The following is a 15,413-nucleotide window of genomic DNA, read 5'->3' as shown; positions in this document are numbered from 1 at the left end:
TCTAGCACCAGCTTTAAATGAACCTGTTCATGAATTAAACTCCCAGACATCCACTGAGCAGACATGGAAAACTGTGACGGAAACTTTAACCACTGAAGTCACGTCATTCAGCACGGATTTAAATGAGACAGCTGCTGCATCTCTGCTCCATCAAACCTCTGCATCTTCTGTGAGTGAAACTCAGGTAACATCAAATTCTGTTCCTCAGAAGGATTCAAACACTGCCTCCTGTTCAACCAAGACAACAGAGGAACTCTTACATAAACTTCTAAAATGTAATAAACAGGAAAGGAGAAAAATGAGGAGAAGATTATTGGCCGAACAGAAACTACCACAAAGAAAGGAAAATCAGAAAAAGAAAGAAAGGCAGATGTACACTTTTGATGAAAGCTTCCAAAAAAAATCCCATTGGAAAGTCTAATGATCCCGATCACAGAAGAAAAGAGTGTACAAAAAAATCTATATGAACTAAATGCTACATATAGAGAGAAACAGAGAGAACATTTGAGAAAGATGCGTCTCGATCAGGAATGGTGTGCTATGACTTTTGGTAGGGATTCATCGCTCGGCTTACCCAAAATTCCCCAAAAAAGACCCCATTTTTCCTCATTCATTTCGATGGGAAAGGGCATGAAAAAAGGCGCCAACCCAAGCCACTTTGAAGGCCTACCGCTTGGCCATACTTTGTCACAGAAACATCATTTAAACTTTATACTGGTCACAAGACTTTGGACTTTTATTGACCAAATCCATGTTGCGATATCTTTTATGGTTGTTTCACAAGAGCAGTTTAAGTTTTAGGAAAATTGAGATTTTTCACGGAATGTTCACACCACTGTGAACTGCCATAAAACCAGATTGTTTTAAAAATTTGTCTTTCCCTTCCTGTCCCACCCAAACCGTTTGCCCTACATCTATAATTTGTACATCAAAACGTAGCTATCGTTGTCTTCTTTCATCCAGTGGCTTCCTCACTGAGATCAGGTTTATGGTTTTCTCACAAATGCCATCAAAGCGCAGCCTCCTCCCTCTCTGTCCCCCGTAGATAACCATTCCAAAACTGCTCTCAATTTTCAGCTCAAATTTAACATCGGAGGGTGTCTTTACACTGTCACCACGTCAGCATAATACGCTCTACAGGCATGAAAATTTAATATGTTGTAGTCTGGAAGTTCCTGCCACTCACAGTAAAAGAATTTTTGCGATCGAGCCTACAGTTTTCTCTTGGGAAGCATTTGTTTCAGAGCTTAATTCCTGTTTGCCTTTCTCTGTATCCCTGGTGGCAAGGAACCTGGACAAAATTGTTCAAAATTAGTATTATGTGTACTGCAGTTACAAAATACATTATTCAAACTCCAAAATACTTTTGTGATGTCGGATTTAAATTACAAAACATAAATCTTACATAAAACATTTTGTAATTAAAAGGATAATTACATAATATATATTAGATATAATATAAAACAGTCAGTTGTGGTTTTTTTTTTAACTTTACCATATCATAATTTGATTGGTAGCAACTTTTACCACTACAGTGAGCCAATCACTCCTAATTCCTAAACATGTCAATCAGGTAGTATTGAAGTAAGACATTAACAGAAATAAAGAGTTGTATGTAGCCCTTTCTTTGCATAAATCATTGTTAATATTTTTGAAAAATTAACCTGTGATAAGACAGCATATCAAGATAGAATATGCTGGATAGAACCATATAACTAAAGATGAACCAAACTGTTCACAATTTTATCTAACTCTCAGTTTTAAGAAAGGCTGGTGACCCCTGTTATACAGGGAGTGCAGAATTATTAGGCAAATGAGTATTTTGTCCACTTCATCCTCTTCATGCATGTTGTCTTACTCCAAGCTGTATAGGCTCGAAAGCCTACTATCAATTAAGCATATTAGGTGATGTGCATCTCTGTAATGAGAAGGGGTGTGGTCTAATGACATCAACACCCTATATCAGGTGTGCATAATTATTAGGCAACTTCCTTTCCTTTGGCAAAATGGGTCAAAAGAAGGACTTGACAGGCTCAGAAAAGTCGAAAATAGTGAGATATCTTGCAGAGGGATGCAGCAGTCTCAAAATTGCAAAGCTTCTGAAGCGTGATCATCGAACAATCAAGCGTTTCATTCAAAATAGTCAACAGGGTCGCAAGAAGCGTGTGGAAAAACCAAGGCGCCAAATAACTGCCCATGAACTGAGAAAAGTCAAGCGTGCAGCTGCCAAGATGCCACTTGCCACCAGTTTGGCCATATTTCAGAGCTGCAACATCACTGGAGTGCCCAAAAGCACAAGGTGTGCAATACTCAGAGACATGGCCAAGGTAAGAAAGGCTGAAAGACGACCACCACTGAACAAGACACACAAGCTGAAACGTCAAGACTGGGCCAAGAAATATCTCAAGACTGATTTTTCTAAGGTTTTATGGACTGATGAAATGAGAGTGAGTCTTGATGGGCCAGATGGATGGGCCCGTGGCTGGATTGGTAAAGGGCAGAGAGCTCCAGTCCGACTCAGACGCCAGCAAGGTGGAGGTGGAGTACTGGTTTGGGCTGGTATCATCAAAGATGAGCTTGTGGGGCCTTTTCGGGTTGAGGATGGAGTCAAGCTCAACTCCCAGTCCTACTGCCAGTTTCTGGAAGACACCTTCTTCAAGCAGTGGTACAGGAAGAAGTCTGCATCCTTCAAGAAAAACATGATTTTCATGCAGGACAATGCTCCATCACACGCGTCCAAGTACTCCACAGCGTGGCTGGCAAGAAAGGGTATAAAAGAAGAAAAACTAATGACATGGCCTCCTTGTTCACCTGATCTGAACCCCATTGAGAACCTGTGGTCCATCATCAAATGTGAGATTTACAAGGAGGGAAAACAGTACACCTCTCTGAACAGTGTCTGGGAGGCTGTGGTTGCTGCTGCACGCAATGTTGATGGTGAACAGATCAATACACTGACAGAATCCATGGATGGCAGGCTTTTGAGTGTCCTTGTCACGGTCTGGCTGGCAGACCGTGGGGATGTGGGGAAAGGAGGACCCAAAACGCAGACTCTGCGATGCAAACAGTGCTCTTTATTCACAGTGGAAAACTGTAAACACAATAACTCCCCATTGCTCCCTTGAACCCCGTGTGCGTGCTTCCCTCCGACGTCTGTGCTCGTGCTCGTGCTCCCCGCTTTTGTGTTTCCGCACACCCCGTGCGTGCTGCCTTTCTGGACCACTCTTCCTCCTGCAGGGAAACCATAGAGGCAGCCGTCAACACTAACCCTCGGCGGGCATATACGAACAACACAGACATATGCTGACACACTAACTTGGTACGATAACTCAATGATCCCGCGCCGGTGGGAGCTCCAACACTCTCCTAAGTAGCTCCCCCGACGAGCCCTGATCACCAACAGGTGTGGCAGGAACTTCAGGTGTGGCCAGTCCTTCGCAGGGCCACACCCATCAGGCCTGCAGGTGGCTGTGCTCCATCCTCCAGCCACACCCGCAGACATACACACCTATACACCCACACCCTGCCTATACATACGAGTGGGACACAGACTAACACAGCATTGTGGAGAAAACACACATCACCAAATAATAATAATACTAACAACAATAACAACAGTCAAAACTGGTCACGGACCCCCGAGTCCTCCAGAGCCGGGTCCGTGACAGTACCCCCCCTCTAAGGGTCGGCTCCCGACGACCCTAAAACAAAAAGGCAAAAAACAGGAAAACCAACCCAGGGCGGGCGGCGGGGGGACCAGGACGGAGGGCCCCAAAACCTCTCCGCCAACACCAATAAACAACAAAGAAAAGCGAAGAACTCAGTTCAGTAGTCCAACCCCAGCCCTAATGGCAGCAAATATAGTTCTGGGTGCCGACCCGGTGGGCGGCAAAATGGGCGAGACCTGCTGTGGGTAGGCAGAGGCTGAACACAGTTCAGGTGGCCTACCTCTAGTCCATTGGCGGAAGCTCAGGATCTCGCGGCCACGGGTCCAGCAGCAGCAACGAAACAGTTCTGGGAGCCTGCCACTGATCCAGTGGTGGCGGTGCTGCATCTCTGGTGGCCTGCCAAGCGTCCAGGGGTTACGGCGCTGCAACTCCGGCGGGCGGCCACGGGTCCGGCGGCGCTGCTGCTCCGGCGGGCGGCCACGGGTCCGGTGGCGGTGGCGTAGCTCCGACGAGCAACCACGAGGTGTGGCACCTGATCTACGATGTGCGGGTCGCGGTCGTGCTGACCCCTCCGGCTCTCCAAGGTCTTGCGTGGGCAGCACGGGCTCCTCCTGCCCGCTGAGCTCCTCCGGTGGCAGCGCGGGCTCGACAGGCTCGCCGAGCTCCAGCTCGGGCATGCTGAGCTCGTCCGGTTCGCTGAGCTCCACAGCTGGCAACGCGGGCTCCTCCGGCTCGCTGGGCTCCTCCGGCTCGCTGGGCTCCTCCGGCTCGCTGAGCTCCTCCGGCTCGCTGAGCTCCGGCTCGGGCAGAGCGAGCTCCTCCCGCTCGCTGAGCTCCGGCTCCCGCTCGCTGAGCTCCGGCTCAGGCAGAGCGAGCTCCTCCCGCTCGCTGGGCTCCGGCTCCGGCTCGCAGGGCTCCACAGCTGGCGGTGCGGGCTCCTCCGGCTGCGGCGCGGGCTCCCCCCGCTCGCCGAGCTGCTCCTCCCGCTCCCCGGGCTCCTGCTCCGCCTCGCTGAGCCGCTCCTCCGGCTCGCCGGGCTCCTGCTCCGGCTCGCAGGGCTCCACAGCTGGCGGTGCGGGCACCTCCCGCTCTCTGAGCTCCTGCTCCGCCCCGCTGAGCTGCTCCTCCCGCCCTCCGGGCTCCTGCTCCGGCTCGCAGGGCTCCACAGCAGGCGGTGCGGGCTCCTCCTGCTCTCCGAGCACCCTGAGCACCTCCGGCTGCGCTACAGCTACTGATGGTCGATCTGGAGGTGAAGATGGTGATGCGGTGTCTGCAGGTGGGGAAGGTGAAGGTAGAGTAGGTGATGCAGATGGCGAAGCCAAGAGTGCTGCTGTCGCTGCAGTCTGATGGGACTCTGGTGGAGAAGTAGCTGCAGAGGGCGGAGGTGATGATGGTGCGGCAGCTACTCCCGGTAGACTGGACAGCGATGCAGGGACAGACGGGTGAAATGATGGCAGAGGTGGTCCAGCAGGCATATCGACCTCCAACTGAGGATGAAGGTGAGAGGCTGACCGGACTGAAGACTCAGTCACCAGCTGGGCAGCAGACTCCGTTACTAGCTGGGCAGCGGACTGAGTTGAGGGTGATATGGCTATTATGAAGGGTGGAGAGGACGAGAATGCTACAGCTGGCTCAACAAATTCCAGGGGTCCAGAGGCAACTGAGGCCTCCAGTTCGGCCTCTGGGGAAGCCCTGGGGAGAACCTCTGTCTCCATAAGGCCAGACTGAGCCAAAAAGTCATCTGGGTCTGTATGCTCTGAACACCCTAGCTCCCAGCCTACAGTCTCAGAGTGAACATCTTCTGAGCCTTTGGAGGTAAAGCAAACAGTTTCTGACCCCACCGACTCTGAGCTAACTACCTCGGGGCTGTCTATGCAAAATTCTGCCCCAGCATTAGCACTCAGGCCACATTCGTCCGTCGGTGGTCCAAAATACCCCACTGGGAGTTCAGTTACACCCCTAACAGTTTCTCCATTGTTAATCGCCGTAGTGGCTATAGTCTCTATGTCCATGTTCACAGGAAGGGAATTTACGACACCGGCAGAGTCCCTTTTACTCACTGTGGCGTCCAGAGCCGCTGGTCCTGAGTCTTCGACCAGCACAGGAGTGAGTGTAGAGGTGGCTGAACGCTGCTTGCGAGGACGCCTTCTCCTCCGTGAAGGCGGGGCCAGGTGTAAGGAAACAGTCCTCTGCTGTTCATCTGTGTTTTGATTTTCAATGACAAGATTAATAGAAACAAATGAGTCTGGTTTACTCACTGCGGTAATGAGTGCTGTCGGTCCGTCGCCAGTTGACCGGACTGAAACCGCAGGAGTGGGTTAAGGTGTAATGGGGTGATGATGGCGAGTGCGACATTTGGACATGAAAATTGTTATGAAAAAATACCAACAGCCTGCAAGAGACAGAAGAAAGCGAGTGGAGGACAAGGAGCACGGTCCTCCACTCGCTTGCTGGGTATGAGAAACTCACTGCAATGAGAGAAAAAAAGAACAAAATGCAAATACTCCATCATCCATGGGACAGTGCCAAGAAACTGGACTGTAAGTGGTGACACCCAGCAGTGATAGAAGTCACCGTTAATGAAAGATACAGTGACATAACGAATATTGGAATATGTTTAAATTAACAAGCTATGACCTACATTTTCCCATTTTAATGTTTTCTTGAAATTTAATTTATTTATCTGTTTATTTCATTTTTTAAATTGTGATTATGAGCATTTTGCAGCCTATGGTAGTTTGGAAAACTGTAAATAATGACCTTCGGTTTAAAGATTTGTGCTTGCTCAACTACAGCCATCTAGTGGCTACTTGAGATAGTGTAAATATTTGAACCCAGACTGCCATATTTCATTTTGAAAGCCCTCATCCTTTTAAAACTGTGCTTTCATTTAGACTCTTGAGATTCACTGTGCACAGTGATCACCACAGTCAGTCTACAGACTTTGTGAAATGGCTTTAAAGTGAAGCATAACACATTTTCTGTCCAGTTTTTAGTCTATATTTTTTAATGAGTGGAACAACCTTAAATAAGATTAGACAAGATATATCTTATTTAAGATATTATCTAAGATTGTATATTTTACAGTTCTTTACAAAGAATAAATATTTAACAACTGTTAAAAGGAAGGTGGTTGTAGTGAATTGGGGTTTGCAGAAGCTCTTTTCACCATTACAAAACAATGCAATACAACTGTGAGGCAACAGTTGTTGTGAACCGTCATCATATAAACTGAACTGAACTGCTGCCCATCGTCTTCAACGCAACAGTAGTTTTTATCACCACTTAGCTACCTTTCAGCCCAGCAAGCTTTAAACACAACACTGCTGTTGATTCTGTTCTTCTGGACGTAGCGTTTTCAGAGGGAGAAACGTTTCATCACTCATCTAAGGGGCTTCTTCAGTCTCAGCTGACTGCAGGCTTCCCCAACCTTACAAGCAGTACATTTGCACAATGACTGAAACCAGCCCACTGAAGGAACAATGGGCTGTGAGGTCAGTTTTATAATCATTAATATGCAAATTCTCATGACCACTGATCAACAGCCACTGATCAAAGCTAATTGATTACTGACATGCAATGAGCAATGTCAGTATTTATAATCTCTTCTTTGCTTGTTAGCTTGCTTTTAACTTCGCTAAACAGCTACCCGATGATTCAAAAGAGTTTTTAAAAATCAAAACTGAGTTATTAAGTGTATGGTCATTCTGTGCTCTTTCTTCTGTCTGTACCTCCACCAGGGGTCTGATACCTGACACAGAGCCCAATCCTAACAGCTCTTATAGTTGTCAGTATGAGGCTGCTGTCACCAGTTTCCTCTGTGGTTTGTTTTTATGCAGTGTTGAAGCATCTAACTGGTTGCAGGAGGGACAAAATGGGCTCTGATTGTTACTGGCCTGCCGTCCACTGAGGGCTTCATCACAGCGACTCTGTTTTTGCATTCTAAGGCACTGTTTGGTCTGCTTTGTTAGAAATAAGCACAACCATTTCCGCCCCTGAATGTGACTCATGATTTTTATTTTGTCCAGGTAAAGGCAGAGAGTATGACTGTGCATGACCAAATGAAGTCTGTTTTCACAATCTGGAGGCAGTTCTTTCTCAGAATCATATAAACATTTCAAACTGTTTTTATTGATGTGACTGTCTGAGTTTGATGCTGTGTGGTGCATTCGAGTGCAGTGTTAACAGAATATATATTTATATATTAAGATATGTGTATCATGGTAATTAACATTTACACAATTGACATTTTTATCTATGTTATTTACAAAATCAGACTGAGTAAAGAATGGCCAGCAGCACAATTCTGTACTTTTCTTTTTTGCCAAGTGAGCGTCTTATTGATGCTTTATTAGGAGCAGGACCACCAGGTTTGTACACAATGTTAAACAGGTATCACAAGCAAGTTTTCAGTTGTTAAGGGGTGAGATATACACATCAGACAGCAAATGAATGGTCAGTTCTTAAAGGTGATGTGTTAAAAACAGAAACAATGAGCCGATCTGTGAGGGGTGAGGGCTACATGAGCGATTCAGAGCACAGCAGCAGGTTATACAGAATGCTCGCAGAATACAGAGGCGATGAGCTGCAAACCGCTAAAACAAATTGTGGTGATCCCATCTGCCCAACCATCTTCTTATTTGTAATTTCTTTAAGTAGTCTTCAGGAATAGTTCCCCTGGAGAACTTAAAGATCGTCTTTGGATGGTGGCTGACTTTTATTCTACTCTCTGTCAAGATGATCCCACACTGCCTCAGTAAGGTTGAGGCTCCAGGGAAGGCCAATCCATGACTGATGATGACCTTAAGAATGTCTTCTGGAAAGCCAAACTTTCACTGAGACCATTTCTGATGAGGCTTCCCTGAACAGTAGGTGGTTCAACCGAAGGGCCAGATACATGTTTTGGGTCTTTGCTGGATTTTTTCCACAGCTTTTGCTGTTCCAAAAACATCTTGCTTTTAAAGATCAGCTCTATAAATTCTCTCTGTTCTTGTTTTGTTTATGTATAAACAAATATTTGTTTATTCTAGTCATGCTATTTAAAGCTTTTACATTACATGTGGTGTGTGTGTGTGTGTGGGGGGGGGGGGGGTATAATTAAAGGACAGAGTACAAATAAAAATTTGTAATGTATGGATGTATACAACACCTAGAACACACAAATTCAAAAATACACAGATACAGAAATCATATCTTATTGTGGTGTGTATGTGTGTGAGAGAGAAACAGAAAGAGTGTGAGTGTGTGTCTTTGTAATGAAATTCACTTAAAAATGTCAGGAGACAGACACTAAGATTAGGCTTAAAACTTTCCTTTTTGCTAAAGCACAGTTAGGGCTGGATCAGGTGACCCTGAATCCTCCCTTAGTTTTGCTGCAATAGCTGTAGACTGCTGGGAATTCCCATGATGCATTGAGTATTTGTTCTTCAGTTACCTTTCTCACTCACTATGTGTTAATAGACCTCTGCACTGAATCATATTTGTTATTAATCTCTGTCTCTCTTCCACAGCATGTGTTTATCCTGTCTTCCTTCTCTTCCCTGCCCCTCCCTGAGCCTGGTTCTGCTGGAGGTTTTCTTCCTGTTAAAAGGGAGTTTTTCCTTCCCACTGTCACCAAAGTGCTTGCTCATAGAGGGTCATATGATTATTGGGTTTTTCCTCTGTATGTGTTATTGTAGGGTCTACCTTACAATATAAAGCGACTTGAGGTGACTATTGTTGTGTTTGGCGCTGTATAAATAAAACTGAAGTGAATCGAACCTGCAGAGGTATAAAAGGACCCCAGTAGATTCAGACCACCAACCTTATAGCTATAATGTGACAGTGCTAACCGGTGCTGTTCACCTCATCTGTGGAAATGCTCTAGACAACAGTTACTTTCATTCAACACAATATCAGGCCCGAGCAGTATTTCTTGTTGCTGATCAGTATGTGCTTTGGGAGTGAGAACATGTTGGTGATTCAGAATGAATGTTTGAGCTTTTTAAAAAAAATTGGTTTTTCAATACAACAGAGAAGTCACATAAATCACTGTATTTGATTTTCATTTTATTTTTTTCCAAGTGATACATCTACATAAAAGATTTCATGGCCTCGCATGACAAATACGGTACAGCTTTTTTAATCCCCCCCTTTTTTTTTTTTTTTTTTTTTTTTAACAGCTATTATAAGATCTGATATGATGAACAACATTTTTTTTTAACATTCTGCAAGATATGTATAGGACCTAACAGGAGGTCAGTATACTGTATGCCTCACCCAATAAAGCCTTACCTTTAAAATAAATGTCAACATCACAGTTCTGAATGTAAACCAATAAAACAAAACAAAAAACAAACACTTTCGGAAGCCTTCCCAGAAACTACAGAACATAATGGCAAACAACAATATTTTGGAAAATTTAAGGATATAAAGAAACGTCATCTTTAATCACGTGAGACTCAAAAGCCTCCTGGCTGGACTCTGTTCACCATCCACACAAGCACACTCACACAGATCAGAGTTTGACATGTGTGGCCAAGGTGGCATGGCACATGAACGCAAATGGCTCGTGCTTTTTTTTTCCTTTCCAAAAAATAAAAGCAAAAAGCGGTGTGTGGGGGGGTTAAACTCGCGACAGAATAGCAAATCTTAAAGCTTATGTCTCCGTTCCATGAGTGACAGAAAGACAACTGAATTACAGTCAGGTGTGTCGAAGCACCAGTAGAGTCAGATCAGTGTGTCCTAGAGAAAGCAGGTCTTAAAGGGTTGGGAGTGCCGGCGAGAAGTGGAGATGTTCAGACCAGAGCGGAGCTGGATTGCTGAACACTTCAGAGAGGGAGGGGGGGGGAGAGAGAGAGAGAGAGAGAGAGAAAGCAACAGCAGCAATCTCAGCAGGTGTTAATGGTTCACCACCTTTGTGTGACCATAGGTTGTAAAAATAAGATACTGGGTATGTGAGTCAGCCAAGCTTGAGATGATTACAGTACTGTTAGGCCTTGACAGACAGCTGTCCCTGCCGGGGGGAATGACTCAGTCCATCGTATTTAAGTACGGCAACGTTGTTGCTGTTGCTTCACTGCAAGTCAAATGTTTCCCTTATTCGATATGCACGGTTATCACAATTTAAAAGAATACTGCCTAATCAACAGTAGATGGAGACACTAATACAGACTGAGAAACAAAGGTAAACCCCCAAAAGCATGCCCCGCCCCCCCCCCCCCCCCCTTTTTTTTTAGTGTTTTACAATAAAAGATCACATCAAACTGCCATATTTCAGTTAAATACACTGAAGTTTCCTATGCAATAATGAACATCAGTCTGCTTTGAGGAGAGTACGACATGCAGGTCCTCTTCTGGCCAATAACCGGAGAGAAATCTGGTCCTTTTAGTGTAATCTTGATGTGCGGCACTCAAACCCAGAGAGGAGTAATAATGGGTCTGGTTGCTGTGTAGAATAAGACATGCTTTGTACTTTTCTTTTTTTGAGGGGGGTCGGGGGTTAAGGGCAGCAAGAACTTCCTAGCTGCCATCAAGTGAACACGTCGTAACCAGCACAAGACAACCAGAAATACAAACTATCATTGCACATAAAGAGTTAATCCTTCACTTTAACCGTGTCATTTACAAACCATAATACAGGAAAACGTTTCCTCTGGAAGTGAACAAAATACTTTACAAAAAACAACCACCTTTAGGGCTTCAAATTGTATAAATAAGACAAAGTCTTAAAGACATAAGTCTTCACATAGAAATTTTTACTTTTTTTAAAAATTGTTATTAGATAAGATAGAATTTAATATTTTTTCCCATCATATTTTTTTAAATACATATGCAATTTATCTTTTGACTGATGTACATATAGGCATACTGTATGTAGAACCTCAAGTGTCCAAAATGTCTCGGGAAGAATCTCGCAAGACCCAGACGAGGCTACAGTATTTGTACTTTCCCTTATCAAACACATGAAGAACAACAGTTCAAAAAACAAACTTAACATGACTAAAAACTCATCTTCATCTACTGGTACCAACTTCAATTTATAAAATCCTGTTTTTTGTTTTGTTTTGGTTTTTTTAATCGTTTCGACATGTATAGCCTCAGTGGACAGAATACATTTCGACTGTAAAATGTCTTCATTCAGTAATTTCTTGCTATAACACAATATATCTAATAGGTTTTATCTTTAATAAATAAAAGAGTCAAATGTTTGTCTTTTCTTGAGCAGCTGTGTAGTGCTTTCCCAGCACTGCGGCTCCTTTTGTTTTTATCCACTGATGTGTCTGCTTCCATTCACTGCCCGGCTGTGGGCGAGCAGATGATGGACATGCAGCTTCAGCAGAGGAGACAGATGAAGACAGCGAGAGAGAGACAGCGAGAGAGAGCAGTTGGGGGCTATGACTCAGGTGGTGTGGGTTGTGTAAAGATGGCAGGGTAGTGTTTCAGTTGCCTATCCATCAGTGCCGTTCTTGTTGGGGGTGTTGGTGTTGATTGTGGTTCCATCTGGCTGCTGGCCATCTTTGCGCGGAGGCATCCTCTCGTTTATCCTGTCTAGGCCACGCGCCTCCTCAAAGTTGCGAATTTTCCTCGAGGGAGAGAAGCCTTGAATTGCTAAAAATCAGAAAAGAGACCAAAGAGAAAATTAAAAGAAGGTAGAAACAGCTTAGTAATAGCAGTGCGTCACAGCAAGTATTCACTGTAAACCGCCATTTTTAGCTTTCTCTTTTTTTATTTTCTTTGCCACCCTCAATCAAAATGCATTCCTTGTGGGATTTCATTTGGTGAGCAATAAACACAGTATTTGCTAATCACAGAACGGATGATCTGTAAATACAACACATGCACAACTAAATAATGACTCCTAACGTTCAAGCACCAGTGGGACAAACTACACCAATTAAACACCTCACACGTTATAGACTTACGTTAATGTCCCGAAACGGCCAAGGAAACCAGAAAGAAAACAAGTGCAAATAGAAAAGCAAACTTGTAAGAGACAGTTCATATATTTCACTCATTTTATCAAAGTAAACAGACAGTGAAAACTCAGTGGTTAACGCTTTATATGGGAATTATATATTAAAAAAACAAACCAAACAAAAAACACCCTCAAGGCCACTCTTGCACAACCAGATGTCTGTGATTTAAAAAAAAAAAAAAAAAAAGTTCCTTGAATATAATAATTGAATTTATCAACTTTGAGTTTTGCCATTTCCAACCAGCGGTACTTGGACCTGCATCGGTCACACGGTTGTATAAAAAGATTCCAATTTGAAAACATTTTTGATTTGATATAATGAATATGGTACAAAGACATATTAGTCCTTGTGACAATGTCCAAATTAATCTTATCCCAGTGATAAAAGTTAACACTCAACATGATGTGATAAAATACATTTGTGCACCGATGTAGTTAGCTAACTGTTGATAAAACAGCTCAGAAGAACATACATCACCTAATTAGCTAAAAGTAATTGATGCATAATTTAAAAAATTAGCAAAAAATACAGGTTACATAGGGCGATAATTATCTGAAATGAATGGTTATGTGTTAGTAAAGTTGGTAATAGTTACATAAGTGAAATGATTAGGCGAACGCAAACACCATGTAGTTAAATTAATTGTCTAAAATTAAAACAGTCAATATGTAAAATATTTAACATATTAATTAATTAAATATAGATTAATTTATATTTTAATTTAGTCAAAAAGCAGCTTAAAATACAGGAAATGTGGTTGAAATTAATAGATAAGTAATCTTAGACTGATAAAAATTGTAAAATGATATTGTTTCTATTATGGCTGTGAATAAATATCAAATAATAAGCTAAAAGCAAAGGACAAGTAGCTGACATATTTACAGAAGTAAATAACAGTTACACAAAATAATTAATTATAATATTTCCCTAAAAGTACAGGATGCATTCCTGAAATATTTATCTAAAAGGTGTGAATGAACAGATACTAAAATTTGTAGACTGATGGTAAATGTAACTCTGAGTGGTAACAGTCTAACGTACGCTTTCATGGCCTAAAAGGTTTACTTAAAAAAAAAAAATCAATTGAAATGAATACATTTGAAACATAACTGAGCTATCTGAGCTCATCTGTTTGATAAACAAGACATAAAAGGTTGATGACTATTTGTAAGTAACGCTCCTGCTTTACCTCATCTACAAAGTTAACTGTTAATGTCTTCTGCAATAGAATATTTTATGGATTTGATGAGATAACTGAGACCTGTTGATCCGCCAACCATCACTGTCGACCAGAAGAGACGAGCGGTGTAGCAACAGCCAAACGGAGCAACAGGATTAGATTCTGAAAATATCCCAGACAGGGATGTCCCCGGTCTTATCTTAACCAGGTCTTAGCAGGCTTTTCTCTGTGTGGGGAGTCACACTTGGCAAGAAAAGCTTATGTGACCACAGTCAGGGACTTCTTATCAACAAAGGACAAATCATGTCCTAAACCTGATCAACAAAACAAAATACATAACCTCTTTATAACAGTCTTTATTTTTCAGACATACAGAGACGAGCCTGATTTAGCTAATGCTGACCTGAATCCTCCAAAGCTTTAAACTATACAGTGGTAGTTGACACTTTTTGAATCTCATTTTAGCAACATAGTCTAAGTCTTAATTAGTGCCGGTGCAAATTTGCTTTTTGCCTGTATTAAAATGTTTTAGAAAAAAGATTTCTGTATTTACAAAGAGAACACAGCAATTACAAAAAGGCGATTACTTATGTTCACTTCTTTCTCATTCAAGCATTTTGTTTCAATTCATGTTCTGTTGCTGTTTCCACCTCATTCTGTCTGTCAAAGAAAACACTAGTGCTGATTTTCACAATGACAGAACCAGTGTTATCAACAGATTCTGATGATGCAAGAGCAACCAGCAATAACGGGATTCACTATAACAGAATAATCAATAGAAATAAACAGAAAGGGGGAAAAATACATATTTGAGGAGTGGGTCTGTGTTAAAGGGTGAACAACACACACAAAACACAGACAGGGGGATTTGAGCCAAACAGCCAATGCATACCTTTTGCTTTAGCTGCCTCAACGGTAGCTATGTTAATGGGAGTTGAGGAAGGAGGGGGGAAAAGGAAGTCATCAAAGTAGCCAGAGACAGCAAATACAACAGTGTTTAAAAAAATAAACTAAAAAATAAATCTGAACACCCCTGTGGGATAATCTGAAGAAACAGATGGCAGAATATAGGCCAACACCCACGGCTCATTCAAAGGGAGGCAAAAATTCATAGCAACTGTGAAGCGTCACCAAAACACTTAGGCGATTGGGTGGAAAGGTTAGAGTGAAGAAGTCTGCTGGAGTTTTAAGCCAGTGTTGGTGTTAAAGGGTCACGAGGACTTAGGTGTGGAGAGCCAGGGGGGATTTGGTTAAACACTAAGAGTCTAAGATGGGGGCGAGATGCACAACCATGACCAGGCAGTCCAGCTCAACACACATGCAGTCAGATGTTCCCTTTAGAAACACACTCATTTACACATGTACAATCAGCTTCATGCCAAAGTGAACTAAAATAATTTTTACAGCTTTTGGAAACACGACGAATATTTCTCCTTTAAATTTGATGCAAACTGGATTTAATTAGTGCAGCAATGATGTTATGTGTTCATAAAATGCACAGGTATATTATCATCAAGATTGAAACAAACAAGAATCGGAGAATCAAGGAGGACTGGATAAAAATACACACAGCCCCCTGCTCCCCTTGTTTGAACTAGCCTAGCTGAT

General features: G+C 43.0%; 1 protein-coding gene across 3 annotated transcripts in view; it reads right to left on the bottom strand.

Moving 5' to 3' along the window:
• Positions 1-9,695: 9,695 nt before the first annotated feature.
• The window catches only part of ppp3cca (protein phosphatase 3, catalytic subunit, gamma isozyme, a), a 35,984-nt gene continuing 30,266 nt past the window's right edge, over positions 9,696-15,413 (bottom strand). Inside the window, exons 13-14 of one of the 3 annotated variants that reach the window (XM_004565794.6) lie at positions 14,698-14,724; positions 9,696-12,248 (exon numbers count right to left, since the gene is read on the bottom strand). In XM_004565794.6, coding sequence (XP_004565851.1) covers positions 12,097-12,248; positions 14,698-14,724 — 179 coding nt within the window. In that variant the 3' untranslated portion in view covers positions 9,696-12,096. Of the gene's footprint in view, positions 12,258-14,697; positions 14,725-15,413 lie in introns of all 3 variants that reach the window. The other 2 variants (XM_014409213.4, XM_014409212.4) reach the window with 2 other exon arrangements.

The sequence above is a fragment of the Maylandia zebra genome, linkage group LG12, assembly GCF_041146795.1.
Source record: "Maylandia zebra isolate NMK-2024a linkage group LG12, Mzebra_GT3a, whole genome shotgun sequence".
In the NCBI taxonomy this organism is placed as follows: domain Eukaryota; kingdom Metazoa; phylum Chordata; class Actinopteri; order Cichliformes; family Cichlidae; genus Maylandia; species Maylandia zebra.
This window is presented reverse-complemented; position numbering and strand designations above follow the sequence as displayed.